The sequence below is a fragment of the Babylonia areolata genome, chromosome 21 (genome assembly GCF_041734735.1).
Source record: "Babylonia areolata isolate BAREFJ2019XMU chromosome 21, ASM4173473v1, whole genome shotgun sequence".
Classification (NCBI taxonomy): domain Eukaryota; kingdom Metazoa; phylum Mollusca; class Gastropoda; order Neogastropoda; family Buccinidae; genus Babylonia; species Babylonia areolata.
The window spans coordinates 29,203,707-29,226,317 of NC_134896.1; the positions used below are offsets into that span (position 1 = coordinate 29,203,707).

The following is a 22,611-nucleotide window of genomic DNA, read 5'->3' on the forward strand; positions in this document are numbered from 1 at the left end:
AATGTGCTTATTTTGCTCTGGACTAATTCATTCAAAATAAATAAGTAACTGAATAAACCTTCAGTTGAAGTTTTGTGATATTTGCTACCACCTTTTGGTCTTTCAGAATGAGGGTCGCATTACGAAACAACCAACTCATCTGTGTAGTGCGTGCTTGCATGCAGTTGCAGGCATGCCTCTGTCCATGTGATCATGAGCATCAGTGAATGTGTTTGGAGTTGACAGATTAGTGTATGTATCCTATATGTTTTGCTTCTTTTTCTTTTCTGTCTCAGCAAAGCGTTTGATATCGACATGTGCCCGCTGCCCTTCACTCTGGAGAGGATGTACAACTTTGTGTCGGATCGCTTTGATGACCCCAGTGCCTGTGTTCAGGAACAGGCTCTGCAGTGGCTACAGGTAGGCATCCCTTAGGACCTTTTGTTATACTTTTACACTATCTGTCTGCTTCTACTGGGAAGATATTGTGGGGGGTGGGGGTGGGGGGGGGGATGAAGTTTGAGATCTGCGGCAAGAGGGGAGGTCTGGCTTATCGTCATACTGTGGGAGCAGAGCATGTCTGAAACTCTGTAAATCCACTGCCGGAGTGGTCTTCCTCGGGCTCTGAAGCCTGAGTACTTGGTGTTGTAGGCTTGCATGGTTGGCTGGTTGACTGGCATTTTTGTCAGGTGACCAAACCACTTGATGTATTGGTGTGCTGTGTACTGGTTGATAGGTGTAGCACCAACCATCTTTCTGATGTTGTTGTTTCTGACCCAGTCCTTTCTGATACTGCCAGCTGTATGACAGAGACATCTCATCTCACAAGTTATGAGTTTGCGCTCCAGGGCTTTGTTCACAGTCCATATCTGGCTCTGATAGGTCAGGGTGGTGACAAAGACTGCCTTGATTATGTGTCTAGTTTTACTACAGCTGCAGGAAGACATCAGCTCTGATCTCTGGTATCTGTGGAGGATTTCTCAAAATAGTTTGTGTATTTGTGTTATTGTCAGCAGACTATACTGTTTGGGTATTATGTATCCATCTTGAACAAGGGCGAATCTCAGTGCACAGGTTCGAATCCCACACTCACCAGTATTTTCTCCCCCTCCACTACACTTTGAGTGATGGTCTAGATGCTGGCGATTCAAAGGAGAAGATCAACCTCTGAAGAACCTACAGCAACAAATGGGTTGTCCCAGGCAAAATTCTGTAGAAAAATTCATTTTGTAGGAAACTAAATACACTTTCAGGCAGAAAAAATGATGGCTCTGCACTGTACTGATGCGCTCTCCGTGGGGAGAGCAGTCCTAATTTACACAGATAAATCTGTTGTCACACAATACAACACAGGCAAAACCCAGTCTGATGCAATGCAGTGCAATGCAATGCAGTGCAAACAATACAATACAATACAATACAGTACAATACGATAGATACAGTACCATACAACACAGTACAATATAATAGACACACAATACAACACAACAGTGCAGCGCAACACAACACATGCGGTAGATAATGAATTCACCTGCCCCCTATGGTGGGTTAAAAAAAACAAACAACCAACCAAACAAACTCTGCTGTACTTTCACTCTTTCAAACTGTTTCAACCCCCACCCCACCCCCAGATCCTGTCCAGCCTGGACATCATCATCCCCATGCACCTGCTGCTGGGCATCTTCAAGATGGGCGTGGAGGAGATCCAGTCTGACCGGGAGGAGGCAGCTGACCTCCAGGCCCACCCCCAGCCTGTGCTGCTGCAGTCGTCCATGCAGGGAGGGGAGACCGTGTCCCCCATGAGCCCCCAGAAGCTGCCCCACGTCTCAGACCCGTATGAGCTGTACGAGCGGGAGACGGAGCTTGTCTTGCCGTGTTTTATCATGATGTTGGATATCCTTCTCAAGCAGGTGTGTTTTGTGTGTACATGTGTGTGCGTTTGTTTGTGTGTGTGTGTGTGTTTTGTGTTGTATGTGTGTGTGTGTTTGTGTGTGTTGTGTTTTGCAGTTTTTTGTGTGTGTTTGTGTTGTGTGTGTGCATGTGTGTGTGTGTGTGTGTGTGTGTGTGTTTTCGTGTGCTCGCTCACTTCTGTGTTTGTATATGAGTGTCTGCTTGCATGAGTGTATTAGAAATGTATGACAGAGTGTATGTTTGTATCTTTTTGTGTGTTTGCACTTGCAGGAACAATAAGGACATGTTGAATCTACAAACACTGTGCCAGGAGACCTTTTAGTTATGCAAGCTTTATCAAGTCTTATTGGTACAGCAGCAGGGAGGGCTGGTCTTGTGTGCCTTGCACTTTATACAGTGCTTGTATTTTGGCTTATTGAAACCCAGAGACTGAGAGTGGTCCAGGGAACCAGATTCTGTATGTTTTCCCCCTTCCATAGACTTCTTAAGGTGTGATGTTTCCAGTCTCTTCAACCTTAAGACCTAACACCTTCTTCAGCACAGCTTGTTCCACTAGCAAACCTGCCCATCAAGTGATGGTGTTATTTTTTTTATGCTTTTTTACTTTTTATAAGGTGCTAAGGAATACCAGAAAAGAGTCTTAGACTTAGATAATGAAGTGTACATTCTTTTTTAGATGTGTGTGCTTGTGTTTGATTGAAAGTCTGACTGAACAACACAGGAAATGAATGAGGAGCCTTAAGGCAGCTGTCATTTGGTTCTACACAGGTAGGCAGCCTGTTAGGCAAATGACTGTGTTTGGAAAGCACTAAGTGTTTGGTTTCTGAATGAAGGTAGGCCATATATAAGAATAAACAGTGATGTCAACTCTACCATGGTTGGTAGCCTGTTGATTAGATGACTCTGTAAAGTGCTTGGAGTTAAGTCTCTGAAGATAGGCTCTGTATTGTTATAAATATCAATAATAATCCCCCTTCATCCCCCCAACCCCAATGCCTTCCTACAGATGGAGCTGCAGGAATCCCCCCGACACCTGGGCATCTACAACGAGACAAGTCGCCAGGTGATGGCCCTGCTGACCCACATGATGCGTAAGTCCTGGGACGGGCAGCACACCTGCGAGACGGAGACCAAGCGGGTCAACTGCATGTTCTGCCAGAACATCGCCCTGTGGCACCAGATGGCCTCCCAGCTCATGGAGCACGTCTCGCCCCGCGACCCCCTCAAACTGCCCCCCAAAGAGCTGCCCAAGGCCGATGAGATCAAGCACCAGACTATCTCTGAGTCACCTAGTGAGTGGGGATATTTTTTTTCGTTTTATTTAATTTAGTTTTTTTTGTTTTATTTTTTAATTTGATTTAATTCAATTCAATTTTTTAGAAAAGCTTGATTTTGCATTCTTGTGCCATGAAGGATGTTTTTTTTCTTCATAATTTGTTGGAGAGATTTACCTAGTTGTATTCTAACATGAGCATTAAAGCGCTTATAACTGAGTTGAAATCTACTGTTTAATTCTTTTTTCTAAATTAGCAGAACATCTGCATGAACATTGTTGCATATACTGTAAGATATGTATGACTTCCAACCTAGGCATTACAATGTATCAAATAAAAAAATATTGTAAAACAGAAAATGTGCAAAATGTTGACAGGAATGTTTTGCATCCAGTCTGTCAGACTTGTTATTTCAGGACAGCTATCAAAATCACTTCAAAATTTGCTGTTGGAATAATATCATTTTCAGAACTCTCGCAAAGTGCAGTGGACTATTCAGTGTATGATGATACTGCCAAAGGAGTGAGTCTAGCTTGACTCCGAAAGAAACGTGCTATACAATTACCATTTATTGTTATTATCAGTTGCACTTTTAGCATTATATATTGTGATGTGTGTGTAACAGTGGTGTGTGATGGTGTGACAGGAGGGGGGGAGTCAGACCAGAGCAGTGAGAAGGACGACAAGGAGCCAGACTTTGACATGCCCAGCATGCCTGTGTACCTGCAGCTGTTTGATGCTCTGACCCAGGTCAGCCCTCACTGCTCATTTGATAGAGAGAGATAACTTTATTGATGTGTGAATTTAATCTGGGTTAAAAAAAAAAAAGTATGTGTTGTTTTTTGCTTCCATCTGTCCTGTCTCCTCTGTTTCTGTCCCCAAATGATTATATCTATTTATTTATTCATTTTCATTTTTATTCATTTATTCATTGATTTGTTTATTTATTTATTCATTTATTTATTTATCTGTTTACTTATTTCTTTTCTTCTTTTTCATCTTTATACATAGTTATTTGATTATCTATGCCGTTACATCTGTTCTGTCTCCCTCTCTCTGTTCTGTCCTCAGATATCATTCTATATTTCTTTCTTTATTTTACTGCTATTTTTTCAGTGTAATGATTTGCTTATCTCTGTTGTTTCATCTGTCCTGTCTCCCTCTCTGTTTCTGTCCCCATCAGACTTGATTCTGGGACATACAGCATGTGACGACAAAAAAGTGCCAGTGATAAGACATCGAACAGCAACTAATGAAATGAATACACTGATTTGTTTCTTTTACTGTGTCAGTGGTTGTGAACCAAACAAACTGCAGAGTCAGATCAGAATATGTTTGTTTTATTTGCTGTTTGACTTGTGTTTTCCTTGTAATTTTTGATGCAATATTAACACTGGTGCACTTTGCCTCAGGCTTTATTGTTCAAATGGATGGCACAATGAAAATAAGCTTGTGTTGTTATTTAAAACTTCATGGGAGAAAATTAGCACATTGTGAAAATGTTTTTAAGTTTACAGGGCGTGAATATCCCACAAATAAATGGATGACAGACAGATCTCTCTGTCTCTGTCTCTCTCTCTCTGTCTTCATCCCTCCCTCTCCCCTCTCTCTCCATCTATCTATCTGTCTGTCTGTCTATCAGTATATATATCTATGTATATATTATGAATGTATGCATGTGTGTTTGCATGTATGGGGCTGTCTGGTTGGTCTGTGTCTGTGTGTGTGAGAGCTTGTTTGTGGTCAAGGGCATGTTTTCATGTGTGCATGTATTGATGCTCACAGATAGTGATTGCCAATTAAACTAACCACTTGAAATCAGTAGGGAAGTGTTTGTGTCACCAGTCGCTGTCAGAAGTGACAGACACGGATGCACTGTTCGCGTTGCTGAACTCGCTGAAGATGTTGATCCTGCACGGGGAGAGCCTGAACTACACCATCAACCAGTACACTGACTACATAACCTACACCCTGCGCAAATCCTTCATTCCCAGGTCAGTCATCATAACAGCCTAATATGTATGATAGTTGTGTCCAACTATGACCATCAGAACAACAGAGGAGGCAACTGCTGTCCAAACTATCTAGGCTAGAAATTGATTATAGTGGAGAATGTCTTGCCCAAGTTACATCCCCACTGTCTGTGCCAAGAGGGTTTCAGGATAGTTGGCGTTGGGATGGTTCCCAAAGGCCACCTAGCCCCCAAATATCTGAATGACGACAATGCAAATTGATGCTGACACCTCCCAGACATTTACAAGTCTTGCATGAATCAAAGATGAGACTGCTAGGCCTGTACTCTGTCAAACTCGGTGGGTTTTTTGGGTTTTTTTTTTTTATAATATTGCAGAGTACCAGTGCTGCTTAGTTTTTGTAGGTGGGAAAGTTAAAGAAAAGGGAATGTATACTTGCTTTTGTTTGCTTCTGGGATTTCTAGAGTTACTGCAGTATGCGTCACTGTTTGACTGAAGCATTTATGTTGATGGGCAAGCATTATGTGCTGCTAGCTGGGCTATGACCAACAAAAACAAGTGTCAAGAAAAACTGTATGTTGTGGCAGATTTGATTTGTTGCAAATTTCCCTTTTCTTTTCATTGGGAAAAAAGAGCTTTATTGCTTACAGTTTCTGAGCCACATTATCCTGAACTTTACCCAAGACGTGAGGTGTTTTATTTTGATGGAACTCAAGGTTGGAGATGAGAATAAAAGTACCGACATTTCTTTTTGTCCTTTTATCTTCAACATTTGAAAGCAACATGATATGCAGTAAATAGATAATGAAATTGATTGAGATAGGTGGGAAAAATCACAACATTTCATACCGTCAGAAATACACCAAGAGCAAATAAAACATTTCTTGCAGTTTCAGATTCAAGGAGGTCACAAAGTGTGCAGACTGATCCATATATGCAATACCATATCTGCTTGAGAAAAAAAGAAAGAAAAGTAGATGCCTGGTTTTCACATTAACTCAGTGTGCTGGTAAGACCATGAGACCCTACCTAAGGTTTATGAGAAACATTCACATAAAATGAAAAGGATAATTATACAAAATAAATATAAATTAGTGGCGCTTTGTGCCTTGTGATAATGCATCCATCTAGGACTTGAGAGAACCTGGGTACGCAGATTCGAATCCCACACTCTCCAGTATTTAGCCATTCAGATTAGATGATAAATCAAGGTCCCATGTGTAGAATGTACTTTGTGCACATAATAAAAAAAACAAAAACAAACATGTGTAGAATGTACTTTGTGCACATAATAAAAAAAACAAAACAAACCTTGCAACAAAAGTGTTGTCCCTGGTAAATTTCTATAGAAAAATCCAGTTTGATAGGAAAACAAATACACTTGCAGGCAGAAAAAAAAAAGAAAAGAAAAAAACGATGGCGCTGTATTGTAGCAATGTGCCCTCCCTTGGGAGAACCGCCTCAGTTTCACACAGAGAAATGTGATAAAGAGTAGTAATGCAATACAATATAAATAAGCAAGTAAATTCCAGCAGCATATGATAGATTTATAATAATGATAATAATAATGACAATAATAATAATAATAATGATAATGATTTATAAAGTGCCTTCCATGTAAAACTTGCTCATTTGCACTGTACACTGTAGAAACTGATATTTAGAAACATTCATTTAAACATTAACATAAACTTTCATGCACAACCCTTTACAGTCAGCCAGCCAAACACTCGAGCACAAATTTATGTACACACATACCCACCCACACACACCACCACCACCACCACCATCACAGCCACCCACACACAGTCATCACAGACTATACACACTCATCATACATATCACATAAATATGCCTGAATAATGCAGAATCATGTCACAATACTTAAAAACCTTATCACAATTGATAGAACTACTACAGACATCACAATACACTGAAAATCATATCACAGTACTGAAAATTCACTTCCAGCTGAATTATGCCAGTCTGACACACCACAATACATTAAAAAAACAAACAAACTACATTTTAAAGTACAAAATTTAAAAGCACTCACACCTTTTTCCTTCCCATCAGCTCATCACCATACGCAATTAGGTACTGATTTGTATGCATCATGCTCACCTGTGTGTGTGTGTGTGTGTGTGTGTGTGTCAGTCTGTGGAAGCAGCTTCAGACAGAGCACTCTCACCTGGCCACTCTGGTGGTGCCCCTGTTGCTGCACTGCATGACGCTCACCTCTGGAGCCTCCGTCCTCTGGCACCTGGTGGAGAACGATTTCTCCCATGATGACTGGAAGGTTCGCTTTGGAGCAGGTGAGTGTGTGTGTATTTGTGTTTGTTATGGGTGTGTTGTGGGTGTTTGTGTGTGTGTGTGTGGTGTTGTGTTTGTATGGGTGTGTGTGTATTTGTTTGTTTGTGGGTGTGTGTTTGTGTGTAGTGTATTTCTGTGTGTGTGTGTGTATGTGTGTGTTTTATTACATTTGTCACAGCAGATTTGTGTGCGTGAAGAGACTCTGTGTGTGTGTGTGTGTGTGTGTGTGTGTGTGTGTGTGTGTGTTTTCATTGTTCTCTTTATACTAATTGTGAATGTTTTCTTGATATTTCTTTCAAACTAGTTTTTTTCCCCACTTTTTCTTTGTATTTGATTTGGAGAAAAGCTGTCTGGACTGTCTGACACACTATTGATACAACATTCAGAAGCAGATTTGTGAAGCCAGTTTCATATCTGTTTCAGATATGTAAGATATTAATCAACAAAATGTTGCAGCTTTCAAAATGCAGTACTTAATCTGTTTGAAATGAAACAGAATCAGCGAAGCAAATCAAAACAGTCTAGTATCACTTTTTAAATCTTTATAGAGCTGTTTGTCAACATAACCATTTTGCTGGAAATGGTGGTAAACATAAGTAGTAGATTCTGCTTCTTGAAATAAGACAGTGCATATAATTCAAGCCAATACGGCTTGGCACTTTCCATGATGAATAGCACAGGCTCAAAGTTGTGGTGTCGCATCTTTCTTCAAGGAGCAAACAATTATTGCTCTGTACTCTAGGGTTGGGTAGCACAATCTTTGCAGCATCAAGTTTACTTAAGGCTTAGGATTCCTCTATGGGGAACTCTGAATGAGTGTTGTGAGATCATTGCCACTGAAATGGAGCAGATGATGGGGCAGCAAAGACAGAAAGGAAAAAAAAAACAATACCAAAATAACCTGTAAGCCTATGAATAAACATATACTTTTGGGAAAAAAATCTTACAGGCACATGAACTCAGCACCACTGGATTAGGTACATGAACTGAGCACCACTAAAATTGCTCAAGCATGCAACCCCTATCCAAAAAAAAAGACGTGTTCAAGGAGATGTGGTGGGTTTTTGATTTCTTGGTGGCAGTGGAGAAAGTGTCGGTGCTGGCCCGGTTCTTGGATCCAGAGACGATCCGCAACAACCAGGTGATCCTGACCTCGCTGGCCCACTGCTTCTGCCACATGGTGGGCTCTGTGGAGGACATCAACTCCGCCGTCGCTCAGCGCACCATCATGTTCCTCGACACCATCCGCCCTGGGGGGCTCAAGGTCAGCCACAGAGCTTGTTTGTTATATAAGTTATTGTACTGCACAGTTTAACGAATGGTTTCATTCCAAACAGTGATTGTGTTGTGTGTGTTTAAATGAAATGTGAGAAAACGTTGCATCAAGTTTTACCTTATGCTGTCAGGTTGCTCCAAAGCGGAAGTTAGCATGCACACACAAGTGACTCTGTGTGTGTGTGTGTGTGTGTGTGTGTGTGAGTGTGTGTGTGTGTGTATAGAGAGAGAGGAGAGAGAGAAAGAGAATAATAAATCCAGATGCTGATGTCTTCATTTTTTAAAAGAAGGGAAAGATGACAACATCCGGGCTTGATTTATTATTTATTCTGTCATAGCGTATCATGCATCATTCAGTGAACCCTGCAGGTTTGTGACGCAATTTCCAGTTTTCATGAAGGTTTATGAAGCAATGTCCAGTTTTCATGAAGGGTTATGAAGCGATTTCCAGTTTTCATGAAGGTTTATGAAGTGATGTCCAGTTTTCATGAAGGTTTATGAAGCGATGTCCAGTTTTCATGAAGGTTTATGAAGCAATGTCCAGTTTTTCAGTCATGGGATTTACCGTCAAGAATTAAATATATATAATTTATATGTATGTAATTTTATTTCAATCTATTTTATGACACAAAAAACCAGTGATGAGTGCCTAATGGCAGCTGTCATTAGGCTTTAACCAGGTAGACAGCCTTTGGTGCAAATGACTCTGTATAGGGCTTAGAGCTTGGTCTCAAACTGAAGATAGGCGCTATTTAAGTATCAATAATGATAATGCTAATGAAAATGATAAATGTAATGACAATGATGATAATGTGTGTGTGTGTAGTAGTAGTCTTTAATTTGATGTATTTATTTATGTATTAATTTATTAATCATAATGTGTGTGTAGTAGTAGTAGTCTTCAAATGAATGTTTTTTCACTGTGTGTGTGTTTGTGTGTGTGTGTGTGTGTGTGTGTGTGTGTGTGAGACAGTGCCTGATCCAGTGCCTGGAGTTCCAGTTCGACACGGTCATACAGGACCGCTGTCTGATCCTGCACCGCATTCAGCTGCTGTCCTTTGTGCTGACCAAGGTTCGAATCCTCAGCTGGGAGTTCTTCCTGAACCGCTTTGACACGCTGTCCATCGAGGCCCAGGTGGACCTAGAGAGTACTGGAGACATCACTTATCCCACAGGTAAACGTTGTGTTGTGTGTGTTGTGTTGTGTTGTGTTGTATCGCATTGTGTTGTATCGTATTGTGTTGTTTTGTTGTGTTGTGTCATATTGCATGGTGTTGTGTTGTATTGTATTGTGTTGTATTGTGTTGTATTATGTCATGTTGTGTTGTGCTATATTGCATTGTGTTGTATTGTGTTGTGTTGTATTATATTGTGTTGTATTGTACACTGTACTGTACTGTACTGTATTGTATTGTACTGAACTGTATTGTATTGTATTGTTCTGAGATGTATTGCATTTTGTGATATCTCTTTTGTTGTCACAACAGATTTCGGTGTGTGAAATTCAGGTTGGTATTCCTTTGGGTTTCTTTGTGAGTTGCTACTCTTTCATTCTCTGATTTCCTACAGGGTGTGTGGTTGGGGGAGGAGGGGGGTGGGGGGTGGGGTTCTGGCTGTTTTTGCCCCTTCATTTAGGCATACATTCTCCATTTTCAGGACCATGATAAATATGTATTTCCACAACCCACGGAACACAGATGTAGATTGCACAGTATCCTCTTCATGCTTGTACTCATGAAGGGGTTGATGGCACTAGCGGGTCTGCACACAGGTTTACCGGGGAGATTAAAAAAGCAGCAACACACTTTTAACCCACCAGGTTCTGCTTGATCCACTCCATGAATTCATAGAATTGAGTCCAAGTCTTGAACTGAGTCAGGTTTTGAACCAGCATGCCCTTCTAAACACCCCATGTTTCAGCATGGTGTTGTGTCCCTGGTAAAGGCATTTTACTCCGATTTTTTATATATTTTTTTTTATCCACCCATGTGTAAATGGGTACCTGACTTTGATTGGGGAAGGTTAAACCAGTGGAAGGAGAGGATTGGGCCCCACCTTTCTGTGCTGAGCCCTAGACACAGTGGATATGAAATCACTGCCCTGGTGGCTGTTAAAGGCTGTGGGAGCTTTAACCTTTCTAATGCATGTACCCCACCTGGTTCTGTTTAGATACACACCATGGTGTCCTAGTCTTCAACTGAGTCAAGTTTTGAACCACCCTTGCCCTTCTAAAAGGATGTTTTCCAGCTGATCATGATTCCCCCCCACACCCCTCCCCCTTTGTAATAAAAGTAACTTTTACAGCTAATGATGTGTCTGTCTGCCACCAGACCTGACCAGCAGTGACCGACACAGTGACCATTTCCTGAAGAAGCTGAACCGTGCTCGCCTGGCGTTGGCGCGCACCGACAGCATTCGCTCCGTCAGTCAGAGCCTGAAGGGGAAGCCACCCTATCGCCGGGCCGTGTCGGTGCCCCTCCACCTCATCACCAAGGGCGTGTCACTCCCTAAAGGTACGTTTTGAGTTGTTCAGCTTTTGTTGCAGTGGTTTTGTTTTCAGTGATTGTAATGGTTGTGTGATTGTAACGGTTGTTTCTCTCATTCCTGATCTGAGTTGATGTGATATGTTGGGCCTGTGTCTAGCAGGCTGATGAAGCGGCATTTTTTAAATAGAGGCTTTGTTAATAGAGAAGTATTTGCTGCATACAGAAACTAAAGCATTTGTGTTTTGACAGCAGGCTGCTTATTAAATCTGCCTGCATGGTAGGTTTTGAACACACATCCTGAAACTAATGAGGAAATAACGAAGACTGCTGAACTGTTGACAAAAATAGAAATGCAGAACACATTTGAAAGCACAATACATGGGAACTGAATACTGTGTGTGCTTTAAGTGATGAACCTTTTGGTACTCATATAACCCAAAGAACACACTGTGTTTAGTTTGAACTGCGGTTTTTATTAATGATCTGCATTTCTTGATAGTAATGCGTGCTGTCTTACACAGTACATGCGTAGTTTTGTGAGTTTATGTGTTGCGTTAGCAGTTTGTTCCTGAGTTTTGTTGCATATTTGTTTACGTGTCATGTTGCAAGTATGTTTGTGTGTTGTTTCACAGCCTGTAGTGCTGAGTGTCAGGAATGTGATGTGTCGGTCAGTACATGGTCATTGTCCTGACAGTTTGTTTTTTTTCTCAAGGTCTGACAAAGGGCGTTGGGTTACGCTGCTGGTTAGGCATCTGGTTGGCAGATGTGGTGTAGTGTATATGGATTTGTCCGAATGCAGTGACGCCTCCTTGAGCTACTGAAACTGAAACTGAAACTGTCCTGAGCTGATCAGTATGGTTGATGCCATGTTTGCCCTTTGTGGGAGGATGTGTCTGACACAGTCACTGTGGCTGTCCAAGTCAGAAAGAAGGCAAAGACTGTGATGAGGATACCATTATTTCTATGGTTGTTGTTTATATATTGCACTTGTTACTTTATGACTTACTATAGATAGAGTTATGAATATTGATAACATTGTTATGGATACACTGCTTAATTTCAGAGGTCATCAATCATTAAGATGTTCCAGCATTAATTCTAATACTAGAAAATTAATGTTTTCTCAGAGACAGTGCTTACGATTAATGCTATACAAAATTGTATTATAGATGAAATTATCATTTTTGGGTAATATTTAAGCAAATATGAATCATGTTTGTACATGTTTTGGCACAGGTTCTGCTTGCAGTAATATAGAAACAAAAAAAAGGTGGAAATTCATTCAAGCAAGTAACAAAAATGACATAAAATTAATGAAGAAAAAAAGCATGAACTTGGTCAGTAAGGTATCGTATACCAAGCAAGACACTTTAGGGGTTTCCTTTCAGAGGATTAAAATAATGTTAACTCTTTTTCTCTTTTTTTTTTTTTTTTTGCTAAAAAGTTATCAGGGGCCATGATCATTTAGAAAGTAAGTACATATTCTCTTAGCAGTCTCAACTAGAACTGGATGACTCAGAAAGTAGAACAGAACAATTCACTGAAAACATTTTGCATGCTGGAGCGGTGTACAGCCAGTTGTTATTATGAAACCACTTCCTGTGGATTCACACGTCTTTATGCATGTCAAAATAAAGTTATAAAGTGGACTGCCCTACTTTTTTGTCATCCAGTTCTCTTCCACATTTTCAAGCGTGGCATTTTTCAGTAATGCAATGCCTTTTAGTTGTAGACAGATATGCAGATCTCTTCGATTGTCTTACTTTGTTATCTTCTGCTTCAGTTTGTTAAGTTAAAAAACAACAACATTATGAACTATTAGATTAGGTTGTATATATGTGGGTATGCACACCATTTGCACTGTTCTACTTTTCTGTCACCCATGTTTTGTGTTCTGAAACACACCTTCTGAGTTACTGGGATTGTTGGGAATGTTGACATGATTTTGCGCACCACTCTCTTCTCTTTGTTATTTGAAAACAGACTGCGCCTAATGGTTTTGTTGAAGGTTTTGATGACTGCTGAAAGTTTGCTTTTGCCCAGACAAAAGTCACAGCATTTTGGACCTTTTCCTGTGTTATTCTGTTCCCTGCATTCATTTCTTGACGAACAGATGCATTTCGACTTATATGTAACTATATAATATATTGACTAGATGAGAGTTGTGTAGTTAATATATTTAGCTTGTTATGTGCATGTTATTTCAGCAGACACATGTATCAGCATGTTTGCTGTAATGTTTGCTTATACACTGGCTTTTGATTGCTTACTGTTGTGTCAGTATAACTTAAGATATGGAAGATGCAATGAATGTGAATTGAAATGCTTGAAAAAGCAGTTATCAATTTTTCACAAATCTTTGATTATTATGTTATACAGTGTTGGTATTTGTGCTCACGATTTATGTTGTTTTTTGTATGTAATATAAGCGTACTTACAGAGACAGGAATACAAATGCTGCATGTTAAATTCAGTCATTCAGATCATAGACATTTGCTGAGTACATACTCTGATACTGTTAGAGAGAGAGAGAAGAGAGAAGAAAATCAAACAACCTTTTACAGTTGTTAGCTGTGCCTATGTGCCTATCTTTTCAAACACCAAGAAACAAGCAAACAAGAGAAAAAAGAATAATCTGAAGTGATTGTTACTTTCAGTCTGATCCCGGTTAGTTATCACATACTGACAAAGTACGCATATGTACATCCATTACATGCTGGGACAAGTTTCTGATGGAATAATAGTTGACTCACTTGTGTAAACAAAGTGAGTCTGTGTTATAACCTGGTGTTTGGTTGTTTGTCTGCGTGTGTGTATGTCTGTGTGTCCGTGGTAATTTTTACATTGCCATTTTCTCTGGAAATACTTTGTCTACCAATACCAAATTTGGCTTAAACATAGTTGGAAAAAAATCTTCACAGTCATAACAATGATAGGTTGAACGTCTCCCGAATTTAGCCGTATCTCTGAATTACTAATGGTTTATTTCATTGATGCTCAGTCTAGATTCCAAAAACACTGTTACCCCTTTGCAGCTGCCCGGATGCAGGCAGTGTGTGATAAGAGGACGCCACAACCTTGTTTTTCTTGTTCGCAGTTAAATGCAAAGAAATACGAATTCTGGACAGAACACATACTGTGACACAAAGTACATTATTAACGTTTTTACTGCATATGAATATTCTGAAAGTGGACACTAAATTAACTGGAATGAACATGAAAGAAAATTTGAATTGACCATTTCACTGAGTTCAGGTCAACCTTGTCTACACTGGTCTTTGCAGATCTTGACAAAATGTGTTGCAAAGCCTGACGCCATGGCAATGTCTCCTTTACCGCCAAATTGAAAGAATTTCTCCAATAATTATCAACTTGTTTACTGCATATGAATGTCTTAAAGTGGATACTGAAGTAACTAGAATGAACAGAAAAGAGAAATTGAATGGATGGTGTCATAGTTTCTCAGTGAGTGTAGAGGGCATGTTGAACATGGATCTCTGCAGATCTATAAAAAAAACGGACACATATTGCAGGTGTTTGCCTCAGACTTCATAAATGCCAAAGAGATACCAAAATAACATGATCTAAACAGCATTATCACTTCCATTACCATTGTTGATTTATTCCACTAAAATAACATGCTTGAATAATAATTTTTTAACATTGTTAAAGTCGCGCTAGCGCAATGGATAAAAACCACTCATTCTTGACTTGAACATTCATGATTCAGATCTATATGGAAGCCTTTTTTTTTTCTAACTTGAAGCTTCATATGCTTATAATAATTAATAGAGAACACATTTCAACAAACTAATTTTTATAAGTTTTATTATTATCATTATCTCTCTTTTTTTCTTTTTTTTTTTCCTTTAAATGTATATCCCAAGTGAGTCTTGAAGGCCTTGCCATTCTTGTTTTTCTCTCTGTGTGTATGTAGGTGTGTGTGTGTGTATTTCCTGTTATTTTGCCCTGGCTATGGTTAGTGTTTGCATTGCATCGTTAGTTGAATGTGTTTTTTGTTCTTCATTATTATGTAATAATTGAATTTCAAAAATTTGAAACATAAAAAACTCTCTTATCCTGTGTTTTTCGTTTTGCAGCAGATGCTTACTTTAGCTGTACTTTTACGAATCAAAAGGCAGCTTCTTGAAAATAGAGTGTGAAAACTTTAAAAAAAATTTTTTTTTACTCGAGCACTAGTTATAATTTGTTTGTTTAGATGCATCCACTGCATGAAGTTATTCTTAGTATTTTCTGCCTTTCCAGTCTCTTTTTCACCAGACTCAAAGTCCTTTAGCTCTTGAAAATCACTGCAATGTTTTCCATCAAATCAGCACTTAGTTTGAATGATTTTTTTGCTAAGTTGGACATGGCAGTCAATATTTATGACCAAGAGGGGTCCATTTCCTATTTTCTGCTTTCATGGATTTACAGCTACTGCCAAAATTATTTGAAGCTAGTGTCTATGCAGTGTATCACCCATTCTGACAATGTTTGCTTCAGCACTGCAACTTCCCGTTAAGGGAACTGATAAATTCTGACAGTCCATTTTGTATCCTTGCTGCTAAAGAAGAAACTCAAGTTGTGGTGGAAGTATATTCTCTTTTTTTTTTTTTTTTCAAAGCAAAAGCCACTGAAATCTAACTTTAGTTAAAAGATATTGCTTTGAGAATGCATATATGATTTATTTCAGTTCAGTGAAACTTGCAAGTAATAATCCACCTCATTGTCTTTTTTCTTTACCCTTGCTTTCAAATGAAAGTGTACCTGGAATGTTAAAAAAAAATCTTAGCATTCAGATGTTTTATTGATTTCCAAAATGTCCTATTGATTGAGCTAGGACGTGTGTCCTAAGCTTTTGAAATTTCAGATAAAACCCAGGAAAGAGTACTGAATTTTTTTTTATTTTTTATTTTTTTAAATTTTTATCCTAACTTTTGGTTTGAGATGGTGAGAGTGACTGCACAATGCTGTGCAAGAGATGGGTTTTTTTCTGTGCTACATTCAAACAGGGTCCCTTTTTATTTGTATTTTTCCTTTTTCCTTTTCTTTTTTTTTCTGAATGAAGCAAATATGTTGTGAGTGTGTGCTATGTTTCTGCACCTTTTTTTTCTGTTTTCTTTTGGTGTACCTTTTTTTTTCATGTGTGTATTTCTTGTCCGTCTGTCACTCTTTTTCTTTTCTTTAAAAAAAAAACTTTCTGTGTTTTTGTTTCTATTGATAACTCATTTTGTCTATTTTTGTTACTTTGATTTTGTTGGATGCATGCAGTTTACTTTGTATCTTGATTTCTGTCTCCTTTCAGATCTCCCAAGAAAATCATCTATGCCAAACCCCAGAAAACAATCTATGGCTTTTATTCATAGGTTTCTGTGTAAGTTGGTATCGGATGTTGTGTGGAGAAAATGATGAAGCACTGACACTCGTTCTTACCCCCAGCTGCCACTTGGTGTGAAGATTTCGCTGTCACTCCTGTTGTTGTCTAAACATGTTGACATTAATGGGTGTCTTTAACACAATACGCCATAGATCAATCGTGTCACACACTGCTCTTCTTTACCAAAGCACCCTGATCAGTTCTGAAGACCCCATAGTTTGTTTGATACCCAGCTCCATGTTTGATAATTATATGGACCAAGTCATTGATTGGTAAGTGGTCTCGGTCGGGGTATTTTATTTTCTCATTGTCTGTCTTGTGCACTTTGCTTATATGATGCAGTTTCATTTATGGTATAGATACAACCTGGCAAACATCCAACTATGAACAATAGAGGGTGAACACATGCACATGTAAACACACACCACAGGCACCCACATACCTGCTCCCCACCCCCACCCCAACACACATACCCATGCCCACACATTCAGTCCTTTACTCACTTAACACACATAGTGCCGTCATGGTTTTTTTCCCCCATTAATTTGAATGGTTCAATGAATAACATCCTTGGTTTTTGATGTGCAGTATTAAACAGTTGTTTACTTGACATTTGACCACCAACATCTTTCATAACACTTGACCCAAAGTTCCCCCTTTTCATGTCTCTGTTTTAATTTTTCATCTCTTTCCGCCCCATTCCTCAAACACACACACACACACACACACACACACACACACACAAAATTAAAAATAAAAAAAAAATAAAAAAGAGAGAGAGAGAGAAAAGTATGTTTCTAAACATCTTGTACTCTGTGTGTGTGTGTGTGTGTGTTTGTGTTCATGTGATGTATGTTCAGATGAGTGTGCCAAGGAGAGGAGGAATAGGAAAAGGGGAGAGATAATAATAATAATAATAATAATGATGTACAGGGTGCTCAGGGGGCTGTACATGAAAGAAAAATATTACATAAATCATTCATGACCACTCTTTCTCAACCCCCCCCCCCCCCCACACACCCGTCTGCCCGTCCACCCCACACACACACTATCCCTTTCCCACTCTTCATACATCCAAAGTGAGCGAAAAGCAGAAATAGACTCAGATGCACGGATATGATGAGAAAGGTTGTTCCATATGTGTGTGCGTGTGTGTGTGTGAAGTTAAACAGCTTGAAGAACATCTGAACTGTTCAAACATGGTAATTTACAGGCTTTTCACACACATTATCGTGAGATATTGTACTGCAGTTTTAGGATCTTCAAGCCACAACCTTTCTCTCAACACTTAGTGTACAAATGAACATGTATTGATTAAGAACCTTAAACTACACAAAACAATTCCAGACATTGGTGGAGATAGCTGAAAATTTAATTCCAGAGTTCGAAAATATGTTGCCTTTTAAGTTTTGCCTATTGATGTTTTGGACAAAGTTGCGTTTTTACCACAAAAAAGTCAGTACTTATTTCCCTTTAAAAAAAAAAAAAAAAAGAGAGAAAAAAAAAGTGGCCAGTCATGAGTTGTGTGTGTGTGTGTGTGTGTGTGTGTGTTGTTGTTGTTGTTGTTGTTGATGATGATTTGAAATTGCTAACTTTTACTCATCCCTTGTTATTATTTGTGTGTGATATATTTGTGTTGTGTGATTTTATGAATTTCTAGTTAGTCTTCTTCTTTGTTCTTCTGTATTATCTTAATTTTGTTCTTTATATATTGATTGATTTGTTTATTTCTTTCTTTAATTTTTTTTTCATATATGTTAGTTGTTAAAGTTTCTCCTATCTTCTTCTATGTCTTCTATGTGCTTGATGGTTTTGCAGTCATGAAATCATGTTTCTCTTTGTGCAAGCTGTTGATTAGTACATTGCCATAGCATTTAGAATATATGGCAAGTAGTCCACTTTCTTTGTGTCATGATTTTTTCACTTATTTGGGGCAGAAAAGAGTGAGACATGTATCTTGGTTGTTTACAATTTCTGAATTTTCGTTTATAGATGTAGATTTCTGACAAAAGTGTCAAAGATTCAGGATTATAGAAATGAGGAGTGACTGGCAAGTATAATGTGAGATTTTAACTTGCATGCAGATACACACATATGAGTGTGCATGTGTGTGTGTGTGAGTGTTTGTTTGTTTGTGTGTGTGTGTGTGTGTGTGTGTGTGATTTACAATAAAAACTAAAATTTTCAATGTTTGTTTTTAGTGTATATGCCAGATTTATATTTTGAACATATAAAGATGATAATCAGATTGGCACATGGACACAGAATGTGTGTGTGTGTGTGTGTGTGTGTGTGTGTGTGTGTGTGTGTGAATGAGTGTGTGTTTGTGTGTGTGTGTGTGTGTACATGTGCATGCATGCGTGTGTGTGTGTGTGTGTGTGCACGCGCGCATATGAAGTTAAACATCTTGAAGAACATCTGAACTGTTCAAACATGGTAATTTACAGGCTTTTACATAGCAAAATATTTAGACTTATGACACAAGTTTTTGTATATAGCTTATATGTCTTGTTCATATGACAGTTCCATTTCTGTATGTAAATTATCTATGATTAAATTTTTTTTGGCTTTTAAAGCGTTTAGAGGAATGCTGTTTTTCCCTCGTAATTCCACAGATCAAAATGGTTTTTTCTTACTTTTTCTGAAATGTTGTAGTTTATCTGCTTCCAGATGAAAACCAAATTAAAGAAACCTGTCAGTTAAGATAAATAACTACTTCAGTTAACAGAGCATGGTAGATTTGATTGAGATGAATAATGATTGCAGTCCTTTCGATCTAAGAAGACTACTGCTTTGTGATGAAAATTGATGTGTTTGTATTTGCTCGTTTGCTTGCTCATGAATTTTTTCCTTCTTTCCTTACTTATTTTTCTTTATATAAATTATCAAAATTGTTGTTATGTGTATTTAATTTAAACATGAATTATTGTTCATAAGCGAACTGTTCGTAAGTATCAGTGATTTCTTATTTGTAGAAGTTTTTTTCTTCTTTAAAATGCTTGAAACAGGCTTGACAGTTTTGTGCTAGGGTTCTTTGTCTTTTCCATGACTGATTTTATTTAAACTCTTGTGCAGAAAATGTTGTTATACTTGGGCACCAGAAGCCGATGCTTTCTGTATGCAAAGTTGTGAACAACAGTGGAATTGTTTGTCATCTGTTTCAGTCTGTCTTGTGGCATTGTGGTGATACACCGAAGCTCTGCCATGCATTTTGTGGTCATTTGAGGAGGCAAGTCATGCTCTAGAAAAGCAACATTCTTCATATGTATTTTTTTCAGTTGAGAAAGAAAAGTCGTGCCTCCGACAGTGGTCAGCGCCCCAGTTTAACCTGACTCGTCGCATGACCAGCAAGCTGAACCTGAGTTCCTTTGGACACAGCATGTTTCCAGGTGGGTTGATGTTCACTTTTGCAGTGTTTCCAGGTGGGTTGATGTACACTTTTGCAGTGTTTCCAGGTGGGTTGATGTTCACTTTTGCAGTGTTTCCAGGTGGGTTGATGTTCACTTTTGCAGTGTTTCCAGGTGGGTTGATGTTCACTTTTGCAGTGTTTCCAGGTGGGTTGATGTTCACTTTTGCAGTGTTTCCAGGTGGGTTGATGTACTTTTTTGCAATGTTTCCAGGTGAGTTGATGTTCACTTTTGCAGTGTTTCCAGGTGGGTTGATGTTCACTTTTGCAGTGTTTCCAGGTGGGTTGATGTTCACTTTTGCAGTGTTTCCAGGTGGGTTGATGTACACTTTTGCAATGTTTCCAGGTGGGTTGATGTTCACTTTTACAGTGTTTCCAGGTGAGTTGATGTTCACTTTTGCAGTGTTTCCAGGTGAGTTGATGTTTACTTTTACAGTGTTTCCAGGTGGGTTGATGTACTCTTTTGCTTATCACTGAGTGCATGGGTCAGCCAGTTGTTCCATCATCTTTTTGGTTTCCTGATTGTTTTTCACAGCTTTTTTTTTTCAGGAGGCCAGCTGCGGGAATTCACGGACGAAGAGAGCAACTTTGCGGCATTGCTGCAGAGAGCCATGGACCTGGAAGGTGTGGACAGAGATGTGGTGTACCAGCTGGTCGCCCTCCTCATGAAGGTAACTTGCATCCAGGAAACTGAATGGTTAAACGTATGTGAATGAACTCTGTGTTCGCACTCATGTGTACTTGATTGACCTTCTTGCATGTATCTCTCATAGTGCACTGCTGACAGGTTTGCTTTGCTTGTCATGAACCTGAAGCAGAGCCACAGAGGATAACTCAAGAAACAAAAGAAGTGAAGGAAGTTCAGACTGTCCCATTTTGCCCTTATTTCTTCTGGAAAACCAACAAAAATTTAAAGAAAATAGCACCAAAAAAATTTGTGGCCTTTCCAGAAGGAAAATCTCATGTTGTTGATTTCTTTAGTGGATCATAATGGCAGCTTAGATGAGTATGTGCCACCATTCTGCCGGAAAGAAATTTAGAAAGGCAGCGGAATGATTTGGCAAACAAACATGGCAACAAAGAGGATCCTGTGTTGTTGTTTTTCTTCTTTTTTTGTTTTTATACAGCAGTCGTACCATATAATGTTTGCTCTGACTATACTGAATTTAGAAAGACCAAAAAAACAACATTTAATTCATTGAAGAGAAAAAAGAGAGAGAGAGCAGTGATGAGGATGGATGCAGGTGTCAGTGCGAGTGTGACAAGATTAAAACTACTATGACTGTGAGCATATGTGACTTAATGTTACTGATAATTTTGGTTTGTTCCGGATTTTTGGAGGTTGCAGTACAGACAGATTATTTGGCAGGCTTGTCTGGAAGTCATCCCTAAATTCACAGTATCCTCTGCTTTTTTGTTGGCTAATGTACCGGTAGTTTCATGTCTTCTTCCATTTGGGCAAAGTATTTTGAAGTTTGGTTAACAGTCGCTTGACATTCGTGACAGCTTATTGCTTTTCCAAGTAGAGCTGAGGTTACTGACCTATTGGTTGATGCCCTTGAGGTGAAGTTGTTCAGATCTTGGGTATTGTTTGGTTGTCTTCTATACTTGCTATCTTGTAAGTGACTGGCACATGCTAAGGAATTTGTTAGTTACAGGTGTGCTAAAAAATCCAACATAGAATTGGATGCATTTTGGATTAACTTTGTGTATGTTTCAACACAGTTAAGATCTTTGAATTGCATTTCATTCTGCTGATAATTTATACCTTTGTGGACATAATATGTGCTTAGATATCTGCATGAATGTACTTTCAAGCACACACACATGCACATGCAATTACATATGTGCTGCACACACACACACACACACACACACACACACACACACACACACACACACACACAATATAGATAAGAATAAACTCCAGAGACTTGCGTTGTTCTTGATGATAAAGGTGAATGTGTTGATGTGATTGCAGTTCATGGTGAGAAGTGAGGAGCATGTTCAGGAAGGTGACGCCAAAGCCCAGGTGTGTTAGTTGTGTGTGTGTGTGTGTGTGAGAGAGAGAGAGAGAGAGAGAGAGAGTGTGTGTGTGTGTGTGTGTGTGTGCAGTTGTGCATGACTGTGTGACACAGAGTAGTTTAGTTTGCTCTCCAGAGACACAGCTTGGTACAGAATTGAGCAGTGAGGGAAGCAGGAATTGGCGTGTAGTTGGCTAAGTGAATGTCCTCAGTATTGGCTGTATTGGAAGTAGAAGAGAGTTGTGGGTGGTTATTTTAATGGAATTAATATAGCAGACATTGGTTTGATATTTTGCACAAATAAATTCAAACATTTTCTTCTTGCACACACTGCCCCTGCTCTCCCTCCCCTTTTATTTATACTTCTTCTTTGGCTATATAAAGTTAATTCAATAACATGGGTAAGATGGGGAACTGGGGTTGCCAAATGTTGAGAATGAAGAAAAATAGTAGCTATGCTTTTATTACTGGACATGATCAAACTCAGTAATGTTTTTCCTTCATTTTTTTTCTTCTCCAATTTTGTCAGTGATCAACAGTATTGCTTGAAGTTTTCATGAAAAGACACTGAGTTGTAGACTTTTTTTCTTCCT

At 39.0% G+C, this 22,611-nt stretch overlaps 1 protein-coding gene across 1 annotated transcript in view; it reads left to right on the plus strand.

Annotated features, from left to right (window-relative positions):
• The window catches only part of LOC143295659 (protein unc-79 homolog), a 93,403-nt gene that overhangs the window by 27,260 nt on the left and 43,532 nt on the right, over positions 1-22,611 (plus strand). The window contains 13 exon segments of the mRNA XM_076607274.1: positions 276-399; positions 1,611-1,889; positions 2,897-3,182; positions 3,811-3,914; positions 5,010-5,158; positions 7,295-7,452; positions 8,533-8,714; positions 9,699-9,900; positions 11,056-11,238; positions 16,517-16,585; positions 19,867-19,977; positions 20,544-20,665; positions 21,976-22,026. Coding sequence (XP_076463389.1) covers positions 276-399; positions 1,611-1,889; positions 2,897-3,182; positions 3,811-3,914; positions 5,010-5,158; positions 7,295-7,452; positions 8,533-8,714; positions 9,699-9,900; positions 11,056-11,238; positions 16,517-16,585; positions 19,867-19,977; positions 20,544-20,665; positions 21,976-22,026 — 2,020 coding nt within the window.